We start from the raw sequence: 18,786 nt of genomic DNA, 5'->3' as shown, positions 1-18,786 counted from the left end.
AATAAAGAAACCAAAAATATTGTATTTTGATCATTTATTTAGGTATGGTGTATTTGAGTCGTATAGTTCCTATATACGATATGTGCACTTTTGGTCAAAATTGAGATAATGATGACATTTTTTTCTACCGCCAGCGCTCCACAATTTGGTTCAGTTGATCGGTTCCTAAAAGCTATAAATTCATATGAAAAGAGAGTTTCAAAATCACGATGAATTCCTATCGGCGATAAATCCACGGTGCGGTTGGTTCCTAAGGCCGATAAATCCATGCGACCTTGTAGACAGCCAATTAGCATCGAGCATTTGCTAAAATCAACATGGTCGTTGTAGCAGTTCGCGTTATCAAAAGTGTCTCAAGTTTTTAGTAGAAATACAACGAAATAATGTTTGATCTTACCCAGAATGTTGCTAAAGTGGAAGGAAATACATCAAGGAAACGATTCATCGATTAGGAATTATGGAAAAAGAACGTGGATCATCGGGAAAGGTATTTAAAATAAGACTATTTTGCATTAAATGTTGGCAAATACTGGGTGTTTGAGAATTTCTCTCGAATTAAACAATTGTTTTTATTTTAGTTATTTCCGTACTTTTTTGTAATTGTTCTACCTGCACAAAATAAAATCTGTGTGAAGGTAAACTTCCCTCGTTTCAAATAATAGTTTTTTAATAAGATTTTTTTATAACATTTTTTCTGTTAAAAATTACTCGGAATCATTTATTTAAAAAAAATATTGTGATTACATTCTTGATAGTAAAAAAGTGTCAAAATTATACATAATAGGTACATTGTGTAAAAGTGCATGTTGTTTTTTCAATGTATGCTTGATCCAGTGCAAGGGCCTAATGGGTTGGGCGAATGGCTAACAACCATTACTCGAAAAAAAGGGTCTCTTAATATAACCTTCACTCTGTGGAGGTTCATATGCTCTGCTTAGGAGCGAAGACGGTAATTACATTTGTGTATCTTTTTCTACTATCACTTACCTAAAAAATCTTTTTAAGTTACCTAACCATGTTATATTTTTTTGATTTTATTTTACTAATCATTTGTCTATTAGATGAAGAGAAGACAAAACTTATGTTCGATTCGTTCTAATGTATTAGGTTTTATGATAATAAATAAATTAAAAAAAAATACGATTTTTATTTTACTGACGAAAATTCTCAGATCACCAATGAATGAAATCATTCTAACAAATTATTTTTGTATTTATTGAAATAATAATTGTTTTTTATTAACCCTATACTTGTCAACCACTTATCGTTAGCTTTTAGAAACAAAGACCGATAAGTCACACCTACTGGGTTCCTAAATACGATAAATTTGACAGTTAGTTCCAAATGCCGATAAATCCATCACTGTTTTGTCAATTTCTCCTTTACTGCTATGAAAATGATTAATTTTATTGTGAATATTTGTATAAAAACAACACACCACCATAATATAAATTCAATCATAGGTTTTCATAAGAAGTAGTTTTAAATGAAAATATTTAGTTTGCCAACATTTTATCAAAGTGGACTTATCGTATTATTATAAGGAACTATACGACTCTTATCATAGTCGGTATTCTTAACCTCTTGCGTCCTGAGGTACACATATGTGGACGTTATTTAAATATTTTTTAGTAATGATTTGAATGGATACTTGAACCGCATTTGACTACAGTGGTATAGATAGTATATTTTTCTACCACTAGAGCAAAACACTAGCCTATGTAGTTTTAAAATAAATTGTTATTTTGACTTTGAAGTTATGGATATTTGCACAAGACAAAAATGGCGGCTAAAAAGTCAACTCTGACAAGTAAGTGCTTTTAATTAAATATTAATATTTATTTATATTAAAAACCAATGATGTATTTAGTTTCACAATGAATCATAGTAATATTCCGTATACTTTAAATTATCTTTACACTTTTGTAAAATATTATATCATAGTTTCAAAATTCGGTACACACATGAGTAACTCAGGTCTAGAGTGATATATTTTGACATTAGTATATCTGATTTATTGAGGTTATGTTTTTTGTTTACATTTAGACGAATCCTTGAATAGCCAGCATATTGGTGATATTTTGAATGATAATGATGTCGAAGTTGGTGGAGGATATAACCCTGACGACAGTAATGATGTTCACATTCATCTCCTGGGCCCAGATGATGACTTTATTCTGGAGAACCAGTGAACTTTACTCACTGCTAGAGGCTGAGATACATCCTTCAAAATCACAATCCAGGATCCTATCCTGGCTTATGAAACCATAAGGTATCAATGCTCATATTATATTACTTTATCATTTAGTCATAAATATCAAACTTATCATTTTATTAGGCAAGTGCATGCACTGCTAAAAAATCAATTAAGTACCAATTAAATTGATACAGTTTGTGATGAAAGGGCTTTGTGATCTCCATATTGAGGATTCGATGGACAGAATAATTAATATACTTAATATACCTAGTGATTAATACTATTGGCCATTAGTATTTATATTCCTGGTGTTGAATACTTAATAAATAGGAATAAATGTATCGATTAATTCATAGTATTGTATTTTCTATTGTTTCAGTACGCTGAGCCTAATAAGACGAATGATGCTGAGCTGAAGAGTTCAGTTCATGGCCATATATGGTTTATTGGGTGCTGGACTCCAATTGCTCTATAAATTATTCTCCATGTGGGGAAGTGAATCCTACCTATCTGATGAAGATACGATACAATCTCAATGCAACGCTGTGATGTTACGTTGGCTTCCCAACAACTCCCCTTGTACGTCTACACATATGACTTTTTTACCAGCTTCAACCTCACCGATTCGTTATTTCAGGCCAATACGTGTTATGATTCAAAGAAGACGAAGAACGATATGCATCACTCAGTCAGCTGTTGTAAAATACTGATTACAAGTCGATGAGCCGCATTAATCTTCACAGTGGTGTGTTTGCCTTCACAGGACATCAAGCATGTAAACTGTGAGGATCTTTGACCACTGTGGACATGGACTTGTTGGACATGGACATGAAATTGTTTGCTCATTGTACATGCAAACTTATAGGAAAGAAAATATTCACTGTGATTGGAATACTTCATAGTCATGGAAAATCAGACTTGCAAACCCTACGATTTGGTATGAAAGTCACTTAGCCATCAGTATCATCATCGATACAAGGTCATCCAAGAAACTCTTCACCATTAGCTTCAATAACACACTGAGTAAACACAGATCTACTTCTACAGCAAAGAATGGTTGTCCCTAAACCTATTCCCTGAAGTGCGCTTATTAATGTGTAGTATTTTAGGGTTTTGACCGTTAATGTACTATATTTTTAATCTAAATAAATATAATTTTCCAATCACCATTATATTATTATGATTATTGTATTATTTTTCTAATAAAATTGTATCATTATATGGATATCACATTGTTTTTGTTTCATTTCATTGTTTGTACTGTATCCAATATTGTACTCTATTGTGACCTGAGATGCACACACGTGCACGTAGTGGATTTTAGTTAATATATAGTAAAAAAAATATTTTAATTTTTTTTTGTGATCTTAATAATATTTATGGAACAGTAAAATGCACAAATATTTTTTCTCATGACTGGTTCTATCTCGGGTCTCAAGAGGTTAAACTGGCAGCACTGTAATCTGTCACTTGATACCATAGACAATAATTTACATTTGACAGTTTGACACTTCGCCCAAAACCACCGGCATCATGTATTTTTATTGTCAACGGTTACTTTTATTCATAATATACTATTTTTCTGTAGTTTTCGGTAGCCCTACAGATAATTTTTCTGAAGAGTTACTTATTAAGCAGTTTCCAAATAATTATGTTTATACATTCTTTCAATTTACCACAACTTGGTCATCAGATGAATTATGTGAGACTTCTATCAAAATTTCCTTGATTCTTTATAATCGATAAGTATATCTTCAAATTCTAATTAAAATAATTAATTTGTTTCAGTTCAACATTGCCATTTGTTCCCACGTTCCCTCGGTGAAATTATCTCTCGATATCAGATCGAAGAGTTGCATTTAAGTCTGACTGAAGGATTGTGGCGACACATTAATTGGGGGTATCCAATTGTTGACGCTCCGCCGGGTGCGGAACTATACACATGGTTTTCTGACAAGTCTTTGGATGTGGATTCACAGTGGAAAGAATTATCTGAGACCTTATCCGGTCTCTTTTGTGCATCTCTAAATTTTATTGATAACTCAAATTCTTTAAGCCCGAAATTAAGTTTCAGACCATCTGGGATATCTAAAAATCGCCATACGAATAGTTCTTTCATTAGGTATGCTACATTGCCTAGAGAAATCGTCTGCACGGAGAATTTAACTCCTTGGAAAAAGTTGTTACCTTGTGACTCCAAACGTGGTCTCGCGACACTTTTAAACTCTGGTAGACTTCATAATACAAACTATCATTCTCTTGGTATTCATTTTCGATCAATCTGTGCTGATGAAAAATGTAAATCAAAAATGTACGAGCTCCGGCAAACAATGTCTTTGGTTTACGATTCAGAAATTGTCGGGAGCCGTGATTGGTCAGTTCAAAAACTTTTTGGGCAAGGTATACCAGGTCCATGTCCATTAGCAAAGAGCAGTCTTTTATATGTAGATGTCACCTCCAATGAAACAAAACCGTTTGTTTTGTCACCGTCTTATGATAGAATTGAAACGTCCACGAGAGGAGGCTCGAAGATCAGCCTAGCAGTATATAATATGACTCAAGGGAGGTCATCTATGTTTAATGTCGCTGCGATTCATTCGACTCCAAGTAAACTGTCAGTACTCTTACCGCCACCCCTTCATGTCAGCAGGTTCATTGCAGGATATGGCCAGGAAAGAGGAAGCATAATAACAAATGTTTATAACAATCATTGGCAACCTATTGATATTGTTTTTCTGGAAAATATACCATGGTTCCTTCCGGTTTATTTACAAACTCTGAAAATAGTAAGTAATGGACGAGTCTTGGTTCCAATATCAAAACATTACATTCCTGGAAGAGGAAAAAGTAAACCTTACTATTTAGAGTTTACTGTCCGATTACCACCAAAGAGTATAACTAAAGTGTCCATAGAGTTTGATTATGTCTTTTTGAAATGGCAAGAGTACCCCCCTGATGCCAATCATGGATTTTATGTTGGTTCGGCTGTCATCACTGCACTCTTACCGGTGGCCAAGAATTTTATCAGCTCCATTTCATATTCTGGCACAATTGCGTCGTCCGTCAACGAGTCACGATCAGGTGTGTATTTTAATGTCATTGTTAAATATCTAGTTTGTTAAAACAAAAGAGGGTAAGGGTCACAGAACAGATTGGTAAAGGTATTTAGGGAATATTAACTAGTTGTGGGGTTAGATCAGTGATACCCAACTGAATCCACGATAATTTTCATAAACTTTTTGATAAAAGAGTAAAAAAGGTTTAAGTATCATGATCAATTCTTTAACAAAGATGTACACTTAACTAGATTCTGTAATCTATGTCTATATCATTTCGAACTTGAAAGTACATGGCAAGTGTTTTAGTTAGGAGAATGAATAGAGATTGAGAAATTGGATGGTCAGTAATGAGAGTTGCCACCTAGTATGCATTGTTCGTTTTGTTTCTGTCAGTGTTTAAAATGTATAATATATCCAAAAATCTGAACCAGACCTTTAGCATGGTAAAACTGTTTCATTACTGGCCTATCTCGAGATATTATGTATGTAATAATATATTAAACCATCATATTATTATACATAATAACATACCAGTGGCGAAAGGTGGAGGTAGGCTGCTAAGATCTGACATAAATAGTGCATAGCAAACGTATTTGTTTTCATCCAACTATTCAAACTAATACTACAATGTGTAGATAGTGTTTGTTAGTTTTTAAAATTTAATAAAACCCTGCCTAATCCAAACAGATTATTCAGACTTAGTCCCAAAGATACCTCAAATTCTTAATTTTTCGACCTTTACACAAGATTGTCAAGTTTAATTGATTGAATTTGACTTTTCGATCCAAATTTTTTATGTACCTACTCGCACTTGGATATTATGTTTTTCTATTATATGTAATCATAATGAACTTTTTAGTAAATTATAAAATTGATGATTTTTCAGGATACATTGTGCAGTTGCATACGGAGAGTATGATCATTACACTGCCGACCCCAGACTTCAGTATGCCATACAATGTCATCTGTTTGGCTTGTACTGTGGTTGCCTTGGCCTTTGGTCCATTGCATAATATAACTACCAAGTCCTTACAGCTAAAATTGGATTCCAGTGATCACAAGGGCAATATAATTCGGATGATAAAGAACAAATTCAGAAGAAAATCACCTAAAACTGAAACCGAGCCAATAACTGAGGCGTCCGAAAAACCATCTGAGGAAGAGACTAAATAATTTTAGTGAATTTTTATACACCTAACTTAATTTGTAAATACAAAAGGAGTCACAAAAACGTCTTTTTATTACGAGTACACATATCGTCTAGGGATTGCAATCCCAGACAGTTGGGAACTAGCCATTTTCTTTAAGTATCTATCTCCTATAAAATATCTATCCTTCAAGTTCACAAAAATACACTATTATATTCCAGATGAAAATCATATGGAATCCAATCGTGAATTCTGTGATTTCAGTATAAGCATATCAAGTGGAATTGCATACCCTAATGATACACCCCTGTTACAGGCGGGCTTCTCCCGGTGTAAAATAATCATTTAGTAGTCATAAGTCGAAACGTAACCCTGACCTCTAGAAACGGCTTCATAAAACATCTAATCTGATTCCTTGCTCAACTACGTAATTTTTTATTCATAAGCAAAGGCCTTCGTCCGGTGTGTGAAAATCATATACTGGGCGGAGGTGTAATTAAGATAAATTTAATTTGACTTAAAAAAGTATAAATGATGATGGATGAGAGAGATAATTTTAAGACTAACTATAAGTATTCATATATAATAAATTTTGCCGCGCTTGCCGGCAACATTCAAATTTCCACGCGCCTGCGCCGGGGTGGTCCTCGTGATTCGTCAAATCAAAAGCATCACGCGATAAAATTTGGCCAGTCACGAGAGTCCTTTTTGCTGGACGGCGTGGGTACGCGAAATTTGAAAAAGAGAAAAAGTTAGTAAGCGTCCCTTTTCCAACATGTACGGACCTGCGAAACTTATTGTTAAAACAGAATATATAAACGTGTAAAGAAAATGTAAAATATACGATAATACCAAGTTACGCACGAGACAGACGTGGTTTCATTTAATTTCTCCTCAATTTAAAATATCTTTTTTTGTGAATCCGGGGTTCGATGGACCCCAGAGCTAGCCGCTGGAACCCCGGATATCTCAATGGCGCCCCACGTTGGGCGCCATTTGAGATACCCGGGGTTCCAGCGGCTAGCTTAGGTGTCCATCGAACCCCGGATTCACAAAAAAAAGAGTTAAACGATTGGAGTGTAAATAAAACACGGCCTTTCGTGCTCGTAACGTGGTCTTCTTATATTTTCTTAATTTTTAGTTTTACAAATTATATTTGGGATTTTTACAGTTGTAGTCGTCAGGTCCGTACGATTTGAAAACCAGACGCTCACTACTTTCTTTCTCTTTTTCAAATTTCGCGTACCCACGCCGTCCAGCAAAAAGGACTCTCGTGTTTGGCCAAATTTTATCGCGTGATGCTTTTGATTTGACGAATCACGAGGACCACCCCGGCGCAGACGCGTGGAAATTTGAACGTTGCCGGCAAGCGCGGCAAAATTTATTATATATGAATACTTATATTTAGTCTTAAAATTATCTCTCTCATCCATCATCATTTATACTTTTTTAAGTCAAATTAAATTTATCTTAATTACACCTCCGCCCAGTATATGATTTTCACACACCGGACGAAGGCCTTTACTTATGAATAAAAAATTACGTAGTTGAGCAAGGAATCAGATTAGATGTTTTATGAAGCCGTTTCTAGAGGTCAGGGTTACGTTTCGACTTATGATTACTAAATGATTATTTTACACCGGGAGAAGCCCGCCTGTAACAGGGGTGTATCACTAACTATTTGCATTTAAATCCCCAGGACTACTCACAATAAGCCTGAAATATTGAGGTACTCAGGAAAAGGTAGTACATATCCAAGATGACTGCCTAAAATAGAAAAGGGTTAATTGTGGACGAGAAGATCTATTAGATATTTTGTTTCAATTAAAAAAGCAGGATATCATTTGTATATTTATTTATAATACAATAACTGTACAGGATGTGAAATACTCAAAAGTAACAACATTCAATTTGCGACATAAATTATATCAGTCTAAAAATTATGAATGTGTATTAAATAGGTAGGTATAATATATTTTCCTTGAAATTAATTCTATAAACCATAATAGAATAAATATGTGTGGGCACAAATAATATTGCAATAGTTTTTTGCACAGGATGAAATATTTTAGGTGTCTTTAAGTTCAATAAGAAAATTCTCAAATAAATTAATATGTATTTATTTTGGATATTAGAAAATTAAATACTTCAAATGGGGAGGATTTATGTATGTATTGCGTTCACATTTTAAGTAAGATGGAATGGCAACTGTGAATATCAATTCACTGTGGAAAATATAGGATATTTCTTACAGCCGATAATATAATTCTAAAGCATAATATACTGGCAAACAGATAATGAACATTATTATTACATCACAAAATTAATTGTAGGGCTAACAAAATAATATTCCAATTAAGCACTGAGACTACGACAGTCATGTGCGGAAAAAAATTCTTTCCCTTGGAAGAGTTGGTTAATTAAATATAATTACGCCTCACATTCATGTAATTAAAGTAATCAGTACGAAACAGCACAAACATCACACTAAGTTCACTCATATCGGCCGAATTATTACGAAATAACCGAATTTAAAAATAGTAGTTAAATATTACCTGAGAAATATATGCAATAATATCTATTTCGTAAGCTATTTAACACATGTATTTTGAAAAAATATTTAAATAACACTACTCGTATTTAAAGTTCTATAAAGTCTTTGAGCAAAGTTGTTCTTCTTTTTTCAGCAATGTCCATTTGATTCTGTAAATCCCCCTTGTCGGTAGTCTCGGCACGTTCGATCTTCCAAGATAAATTCTCGATTTCCGCTTCCAATTGAGCCTGCAATTCATCAAAAATTAGTTTTGCAATGTTACATATTCATGACTGCAGCATGTTTGATAAGAAAAATTTGGTGTCACATCCTTAACCCTTTCTGGTCCTTACAGTTTTGTTTTTCTACTAGGTCTTTTTGTTTTAACAATTTAGCATACTGTATAAAAAGTCATATTGATGTAACGCCAATAATTAATGACATAAATAAAATAATATGTTTTGCGATGTTTGGTGACACAAGACAATCATTGAGAATACAATTGAAGTCAAGTCTGACCCGACATAATGCTGAAAAGTGTTTTCTATGGAGTGATTTATTACTATACAATCCAAAGTACATCTAATATATAAAAATTAATATTTGTGTGTTTGTTTGTTCGTATTTAATGCGCAGCCATACCGTTCATCCGATTGCGATAAAACTTTGTAAACTTATTGCTTGCACTTGCGGGAAGAGTATAGGCTATACTAATATATATAAAAATAAATGTCTGTCTGTATGTCTGTCTGTCTGTGTGTCTGTCCCGTATGCATTCCTATACCATTCATCCGAATGCAATGAAATTTTGGTAAGTGGTTGTATGCACACCCATGAAGGTTTCTGAATTAGAAAAATCCTAATCTTCTTCTTCTTCTTCATTCTATTTTTTTTTATTCGTATGGTTCCTATACCATTCATCCGATTGCAATGAAATTTTGGTAAGTGGTTGTATGCACATCCATAAAGGTTTTTGAATTAGAAAAATTATCATCTTCTTCTTCTTCTTCATTCTATCTTCTTTTATTCGTATGGTTCCTATACCATTCATCCGATTGCGATGAAACCTTCGTCAGTTGTTGTGTTAACACCCGCAAAGGTTTCTGAAATAGTACAACTATCTTCTTCTTCTTCTTCTTCTTCATTTTATCTTCTTTTATTCGTATGGTCCCTATACCATTCATCCGATTGCAATAAAACCTTCGTCAATTGTTGTGTTAACACCCGCAAAGGTTTCTGAAATAGTACAACCATCTTCTTCTTCTTCTTCTTCATTTTATCTTCTTTTATTCGTATGGTCCCTATACCATTCATCCGATTGCAATAAAACTTTCGTCAGTTGTTGTGGTAACACCCGCAATGGTTTTTGAATTAGTACAGCCATCTTTTTCTTCTTCTTTTTCTTCTATTCTATATTCTTCTATTCGTAAGCGTTCCTATTCCATTCATCCGATTGCAATAAAATTTTCATCAATAATTGTGCCAACACCCGCGAAGGTTTCTGAATTAGTACAACCATCTTCTTCTTCTTCTTCTTCTTCATTCTATCTTCTTTTATTCGTATGGTCCCTATACCATTTATCCAATTGCGATGAAACCTTCGTCAGTTATTGTGGTAACACCCGCAATGGTTTTTGAATTAGTACAACTATCTTCTTCTTCTTCCTTGGTTCCTATACCATTCATCCGATTGCAATGAAATTTTGGTAAGTGGTTGTATGCACATCCATGAGGTTTCTGAATTAGAAAAATCATCATCTTCTTCCTCTTCTTCATTCTATCTTCTTCTATTCGTATGCGTTCTTATACCATTCATCCAATTGCGATGAAAATTTGACCAGTTATTGTGCGCAAGCCCGCGAAGGTTTCTGAATTAGTACAACTATCTTATTCTATTCGTATGCATTCCTATACCATTCATCCGATTGCAATGAAACTTTGGTGAGTTGTCGTGCGCACGCCTGCGAAGGTTTCTGAATTAGTAAAACCATCATCTTCTTCTTCTATTCGAATGCGTACCTACACCATTCATCAGATTGCAATGAAACTTTGGTGAGTTGTTGTGCGCATGCCCACGAAGATTTCTGAATTAGAAAATCATCTTCTACTTCTATTCTTATGCGTTCCTATACCATTCATCCGATTGCAATGACATTTTGATCAAGTGTTGTGCCCTTGCCCACAAAGGTTTCTGAATTAGTACAATCATCTTTATCTTCTTCTATTTGTATGCGTTCTTATGCCATTCATCCGATTGTGATGAAATTTTGACCAGTTGTTGTGCGCACGCCCGCAAAGGTGTTTGAATTAGTACAACCATCTTCTTCTTCTTCTATTCGTATGTGTTCCTATACCATTAATCCGATTGCAATGAAACTTTGGTGAGTTGTCATGCGCATGCCCACGAAGATTTCTGATTTAGAAAATCATCTTCTTCTAATATTCGTATGCGTTCCTATACCATTCATCCGATTGCGATGAAACTTTTGTCAGTTGTTGTGCGCACACTTGCAAAGGTTTCTAAATTATTATTATATAAAATACAAAGTTTGTTGTTTATTTGTTCCATCCAATTTTGATTTTTTTTTACTACATATTAATAACATTAAAAACGTTTTCATATTTTGGATTCGATTTTAATTTAGTGTTCTTATGTTTGATCTTTACTCCTATTAGAATTATTTTCATATTGCCATATTGTATTACACAGATATTTTAATATTAAAAAAATAATTAACTCTTATTATTTTTCAAATATCTAAGAAAAATATAACCGCGACGTGACCCTGTGCGAAGCCGGGTACTTCAGCTAGTAATAGATAAAAATGAATAGTTTAGATGTGGGGTTCACAAGAAGAGAAATTCTCACGATCAAATGTTTATAGCCTGATGATTAAATTACTATACGTATAAAAATTATTAGTCCTTGAGATGGTCAAACCTGCTGGTATTCAAAGAGATCTTTTCTTGGGCCGGGATCCATGAAGTACGCAAACGGATAAGTGTATTGCAGAGTATAACGGCACCTCGCCAACAGAGAAGCGCCATCAAAAAGAGGCTGCCAATCTATCCATGTTCCGGATCCACTCAGAACCTACACATAGACAGATTGCAAATATAGTACATTATTACGAAAAATAAATATGTTTGGATTGTAAAACTTGATCGTGCATGCAAGGGAAAATTATACCTTTTGATTTATCCGACTCCTAAGATCCTGCAAGGTCTGCTGTTCAAGCCTCAGTGACTTGGCATGATTGTCCCATCTGCCGTAGTAGTGGAGATACTTTTTCAATGCTTCGCGAGCCTGTAAACAGAAACCATTATTTATACATGTATTCATAAGGATACTATTATGTGGTACACTCTTGATTGTTTACTTTTGAAGAAGTGAAAATGTCTATAGGTCACCTGCGCATGGTGGGAGTCATGGGCGACATTGGGATTTTCGCGGTATCGGGAACATTCATAGTATTCGGAGCCGTGATTGCGCCATTCCCCAAGGCACATCCAGCAGAAATCGTGACGGCACGCATAACACTGCATATGGTTGCAGCCACCATTCTTTTCAATGCAGATTTGACAAGCGGGGCAGTCCTGGAAACCAAACATTATTATAAATAACACATAAACTAAAACATGAGGCAGTTTCGCCAACCTGAGCCTCAGCATATAGCTCAGATGTAGAGCATTCGACTACAGATCGAAAGGTCGATGGTTCTAACCCTGTAGAGATGTTTTTTTTACTTTTAAAGTGCAAATGTTAAGCTTTTTCATTACATAGCCTGTTTTGCTCTACCAGTGATTTTGCTGTATTGGGTATAAAGACTTCAATACTTACTTTGGTATGTGCGCTAATATAGTTAGCTGTCTCCGAGTCGTCAGCACATTTGGTGAGCCAACGTTTGATGAGACAGCAATCAGCGGGGGCGTGGGGCGGAGCTCCGCATTTGAAGCACCACTGCGTGCCGCAACCGCCACAGATCACGCGCCCTCCACCGGCTCCCTTGCCTTCCACGACCACCTGTGACAACACAATCATTTTTTATCTAATCCATTTACATTATTTGCAGTGAAACTATTATACCTGTATAAGATCCATCTAATCAGGCAACCAATCTGAAAATTTGATGTCGAAGACTATAAATGAGAAATTGAGTCTTATGAACTTTTTGTATTACAATACTTAACCCATTGGCTACCGACTTTATTTTTGTATATGTTACGCCGAATGTGCGAAATTGACTATTACATGAAATGGGAAAAATTTTGCCTAAATCATGAAAACTGCAAGCCCGTTGCCGTATTCATGAATTAGGTAAAATATCTGCCGAGTGCGTGAATTCGGCAGGATTTTTTTTGCAACTAAACCAAATAAACAAATGCTCATGCATTGGTCAAAATAGATGGTCGCGCTCCGGTCGTGTTTTTTGCAACTAATCAAACTAACCAAATGTGATATATTGATTATATAAAAATATACCAATCAATAACTACAATGACGTTCATATCCATTTACTATGCCCAAAAAAAAATCTCGAACTATAATATGATAACGGAAGAATTTCATTAAAAGGTATTTTCGCGATTTGATTCGTGTTTGGGTATCAATCGTGCAAGGGTCGATTGTTTGTTTGCGATGGTTGATTTGATAGTTTTTTGACAGTTGTTAGCAAACCTCAAAATGGACATTTAGTTGAATTCAGAATTACAAAACCTAACCTAACCTAATAATAATAATATTATATTATGTCCAATTATAACTAATAAAACCATCCGTATTAAATTTACTTTTTCTTTCTACTGCCATGTTGATAGTTTAAGAATTCCATACCCTGGCGAATTCACGCACTCTTTACCTAATTCATGAATAAGGCAACGGGCTTGACTATTACATGAATTAGGCAAAATTTTGTCCATTTCATGTAATAGTCAATTTCACACATTCGGCGTAACATATATATATATATATAATACAAAATTGACTTCCAACAATCAAATATTAATAACTCAAAAAGTATTTGTTTAAATTAAATCATAAAATACATAAATAAAAAAGGATACTTTAATATGATTTAAAAGACAAAACAGAAAAAAGAATTATTTAAAGCGAGATAGGGAGGTTCAAAATTCAATCAATAAAAACTTTCGTTTATTTTTCTGGTAGAATTTTAAGTTTAGTGCTAAATAAAAAAACCAATTACCTCCTAAAGGTTGGTATTGTATAGCTGATAGCGTAATCTATTTTCATATGATAACCCAAAAAATATCTAAAAATTATTGACAAATGCTGTACTTTTCGCATTTCTAGCAACAAGTGTAATTTCGCATTACGAATTTTTGTTCCGAAACTTAATAATACAAATGATAATTTGTAATAAAACTACTCCCTGTATTAATTATCCTGTATCTAAAATCGCTTTCAAGGTTTGTAAATATTTTAACAGATGTTAAAATGAACGCCGATAAAAAAAAAGGTAAATAACCTTATGTGACACATAATTTTAATTAGTGTTTTTTATCATGGAAATACAAATACATCATTTTATTCTGTGTAGTGAACTGTATTATTAAATATTTGACTAAAGATTCAATCAACAGATGTCACAAACGGACTTTTCTTTCATCTTAGAAAATTGAGCCAAACGAATATAGTAAATAAAGTATTAAGTGTTGTTTTTATTTAATAAAACGCAATTTTTTTTATAGTACTTATTCCACTTTAATTAATATATTAGGACCGGTTTCGTCCGCCTCAGTGGGACATTTTCATGGAGTTGAAAATGTCCCACTGAGGCGGACGAAACCGGTCCTAATATATTAATTAAAGTGGAATAAGTACTATAAAAAAAAAAAAAAAATTGCGTTATTAAATAAAAACAACAATACAATGCAGTTCCACCATGAATTGACAGTTAACAAAATAAAAGAAATTATTAAGTGTTGAAAAAATTTGATTACGGACCTGACAGTTGGGTCCCGGGCAGTATCTCAATTGAGGGTGACTCTTAACATAGTCCTGGAAGCAAAACTGCTGGTACCGATCGCGCAACGAAGGTTTGTGAACCAAAGCCAAGAAGAAATCCTCAGGGGCACGGACATCACAACTCGGTGCCATGCATCCGATGCCCGTAGAAACACCTGGAAAATGTATCAGTCAGCATCCACATCACCATCATATTACATATATTACTAGTCGGTTAGTCAAATGTATTCGGAAAATCTTAAGTACCTAAAATATTATTATTGAAAACACATTTATTGATGATAGGAAAAACAAAATGATTATAGAAAATGCAAATACTGTTGAATGTTTAAAAATCTATGACTTTGTGTAAACAAAAGATAATAAGGTTAAATATGTAAATACCTAGGTCATCTACTATTCACATAGATAGGATATGGTGAGTAATAATACTGTCGTGACCAAATATCAACTGTACACATATGTATATGTTATGGTAATGGCGAAGAGGACAGGATTAGTAAATACTGCCTGACTGGTATAGCTACACCCCTAAGAGCGAAGCTGTACGTCATGAAGTACACCGATAATGCTGTCCTATTCGACTACTGTTATCAGGTGCATTCGACATCGACAGGCTGCATGCGCCCACCGATGGTCAGCAACACTCCCAAAGTCTCCCCCTCACGAGCCACCTTGCTAAACAATCCTAGCATTATGTGCAATATAAGTTGTCCTGATTCAGATATCCACTGACAGAAAATCAAGTGTTGACAACTTTGAATACAAGGTGAAAACCACGGAAGAGTATCATTTAGCTCATTGAGAAACATCGGACACTCATGCCTTTACTCGGTTAAAACCAATTGCAGCCTGTCCAAAGCGTGGACAGTGCTGTTTTTTTTATATAATTAATTTAAGGCATGGCACTCTATGAAAATTCAAAATAACCATGTGCTCAGCTTCGAAAACAGATTCTTGCAGCAGATATTGGATGTGGGGTGGTATAAAAGTAACGAGGAAATAAGAAAATCGACCATGCGGCTTCTTGTTACAATATCAAAGGTGAAAGAGCCACCTAGGATCTTTTTCAACCATTTGCTACAGATGCCTCAAAAAAGTGTCAACCTAGACTGCCTTTACTTCGAGTGAATTAAATTGCGGCATCCTGGTGGGCTGCTAAATACTATAAACAGTATGTATATGGCATAGCTACGGGGTGCTGGCGCAACCTGGGCAGACAGGCAGGACAGGGATTCTTGGGGGCGCCACATGGTTTCCATATGCTCTACTTAAGAAGTGAACATGGACAAAGAAGACTTTCCTATCCTTCCTATATTAATGAAACTCTGATAAAAAAAAAGATTTTATCAACCACATAATTATGATTGTTTTGTCTATTTGTGGTATCATCTTCCATCCAATGTTGCGGACAAAATTGCAATATGTTTCTCGACCTAGATTAATTCGTCAACATCTTAAATATTGACACAGTTTCTGAGATCTGCCGTCTTGTATTTCCTTGCGTGATGACTTGTGAGAAAGTCAATACGCTATTACCACGTTGTCATAATTACCTTGAGTTAGTTGTACATCGAAGTGCATGACCCAGCAATCGTTGCAAAAAGAATGTCCGCATGCGAGTGCGCTTCGCCGTGCCAAAGCAGGAACGGTCGCGCAGACAGCACACGCCTCGCTCGCGCCCACCATTCGGTTGGCAGGGACACCCGTCGGCTTCACTCGACAGAACACCAATACTTCCGAGGCATTTTCCTTGTATTTCTGTATGAGATCTTGAGCATTCCAATTGTAAGCGTGCAGCATTATCTTCAGAAAACATATTTTTTTGGTAATTAATACTTATATTTAACCCTTTTACTCCCACGGGGCCGATATTTCGGCCCACCATACCTATGCGAAAACTCCATCTGGGCCGATCCATCGGCCGAAAGTTTGGAACCAAATTTACGATTTATTCCTAATTTTTTCCCGTCATATTTCGTCTCGTGTAGACGAATCATTATATTCACTGTGTGTTGAGTGTGAGTAACATTTATTTTAGTGTCGGCTTTATTTATAATTATGTCACACCCTATTAACTCACAAGTCATAATTGCTCTGCTGTCGAACTTGAGACCAAAGAGGGTCATAAAAATAATAAAACATTATTTTTATGACACATTTTAAATTCTGATATTTCTTTTAGTTGTTTTATGATTCATATATCACATTACAAAATGAAGTTTGTAATTTTTGAACTAACAATGGATGCCACTGTACTTTTGGTAAGATGGTGAAAAAATACATGAATATAAATATTATTATAAATGATTTAGTGCTTTGAGACTTATTTTTTGAAATTACTTCATTCCATATCAGTTAGTCGTCGATACTGTATCGAATTCTCTTGCGATTTCGTGAATTGAATAATATTCTTGAATACCTTGGACACTATACGATTTTTTTTGATTACTTTATAAAAATTCTATTTCATAGATAAATAATAATTTGTTTATTTTTTTTTCTGTTACTACATAAGGATAGATTATATTATAAAATTTGATAAATCAATTATAAATAAAAAAAATGTTGTCACACTTGTTTTGTTGTTCAAACATAGTTTTATCCGTTCATTTCTAAATAAATATTGATACATTATTTTTTTCTTTTGTTTTATTGATGTAAACTATCAATATTATTACTTATTATTGCTTTATACACCATTGAGAACACACAAAAAAAGTTTCAAATTTTTAAAACATGTGTAGAATTAGTTATTTAAAAAAAACTAAATCGACGATTTTTTGTCAAAAAACGCTTGGGAGTTTTCGCATATGCTAGGCTAAATCAGCTGGGAGTAAAAGAGTTAATATCTTAATTGTTAAATCAATGAACTGTAGACTATAAAAATAATGCCACAATGATTGTGTACCTACATACAATTATTTTACATTAATATACTATCTATAGACAATATAATATCTGACTTATCAAGACAGATTCCTACTGAAAAATGTGAAATTACATATTTTCTGAATTTATTAACCAAAGATACATAATATGTACTTAAGTACTACATAATTATTTAATTTGGTAATTTTTATTAAGCAGTATGCTCCGAATGAGCAGATATTCATTTACCTATTCATGTCAGCAGATAATATCCACTAAGTAAGTACCCATTGAAGATAATGAGGCTGACGTATCAAATTATGGTTTCTTATTATGAGAAACGTTAGAGCATTTAGTATAAATATTTACAAAGTGATCGAAATAACTCTTGTCATTAAAGTTTTGCTAATCATGAAAATTAAACGAAATAAACAAACCTTGGCAAGGGAAGGCGTGACATGAACGCTGTTACTCAACAATTCTATAGATTCGTTCAGCATTTTTTCGACTTCCTCCACGGTCAGGCACGTGTAAGGAAAATACTCTGGATCAGACCGACTTGGATCTACCGTTTCGACATCGCAATCCTCCTGACCAACGTTGTAATAATCATAATCGTCGCACTCATTATCTGAGTAGTCCATATCGGAGTCGCCAGACATTGTAGTTTTCGTTTGTATAAATCACAATTGAAGTTATAATTTCTAAAGGAAGAGACTCATCTTGTCAATATCCGTCCATGCAACCAAGATAAAACACATATTTACAAGACATTTGTCTCCATAACAATTATAAAAAAAAAACAAAATTAAAAACATTCACTCCATTGCAATCGCTATCAGCCTGCGACTCAGTGTTGCTACTGTTGCTACAAATGTCCGAATTTAGTTGGGCGCAGTATGGCTATCAAATGTTCAACAGAAGCAAGGTTACTTACTTATAAGGGATACATAGTATAAAAATATTTTATTAATACAAAAAATATTAATTGG

The 18,786-nt window shown here is 34.2% G+C and overlaps 2 protein-coding genes and 1 long non-coding RNA gene across 3 annotated transcripts; 2 read left to right on the top strand and 1 right to left on the bottom strand.

Moving 5' to 3' along the window:
• Window positions 1-1,594: 1,594 nt before the first annotated feature.
• LOC147072317 (uncharacterized) lies at window positions 1,595-3,601 on the top strand. The gene is made up of 3 exons (XR_015070647.1): window positions 1,595-1,810; window positions 2,047-2,272; window positions 2,577-3,601. It is a non-coding gene; the product is annotated as an uncharacterized LOC147072317 (long non-coding RNA).
• Window positions 3,602-3,677: 76 nt separating this feature from the next.
• Window positions 3,678-6,483, top strand: PIG-T (phosphatidylinositol glycan anchor biosynthesis class T). Its single transcript, XM_085947454.1, has 3 exons — window positions 3,678-3,899; window positions 3,986-5,278; window positions 6,143-6,483. The coding sequence occupies exons 1-3, from the start codon at window positions 3,731-3,733 to the stop codon at window positions 6,427-6,429; spliced, it is 1,749 nt and encodes a 582-aa protein (XP_085803580.1). The 5' UTR covers window positions 3,678-3,730; the 3' UTR covers window positions 6,430-6,483.
• Window positions 6,484-8,508: 2,025 nt separating this feature from the next.
• On the bottom strand, window positions 8,509-18,646 carry ari-2 (E3 ubiquitin-protein ligase ari-2). The gene is made up of 8 exons (XM_085947456.1): window positions 18,232-18,646; window positions 16,480-16,729; window positions 14,903-15,078; window positions 12,779-12,961; window positions 12,349-12,534; window positions 12,128-12,244; window positions 11,879-12,031; window positions 8,509-9,185 (listed from the first exon to the last, which is right to left on the bottom strand). The coding sequence occupies exons 1-8, from the start codon at window positions 18,454-18,456 to the stop codon at window positions 9,045-9,047; spliced, it is 1,431 nt and encodes a 476-aa protein (XP_085803582.1). The 5' UTR covers window positions 18,457-18,646; the 3' UTR covers window positions 8,509-9,044.
• Window positions 18,647-18,786: the final 140 nt, after the last annotated feature.

Source organism: Rhyacophila brunnea, unplaced genomic scaffold (genome assembly GCF_057557595.1).
Source record: "Rhyacophila brunnea isolate RB1 unplaced genomic scaffold, BYU_Rbru_1.0 scaffold_2, whole genome shotgun sequence".
Lineage (NCBI taxonomy): Eukaryota > Metazoa > Arthropoda > Insecta > Trichoptera > Rhyacophilidae > Rhyacophila > Rhyacophila brunnea.
This window is presented reverse-complemented; position numbering and strand designations above follow the sequence as displayed.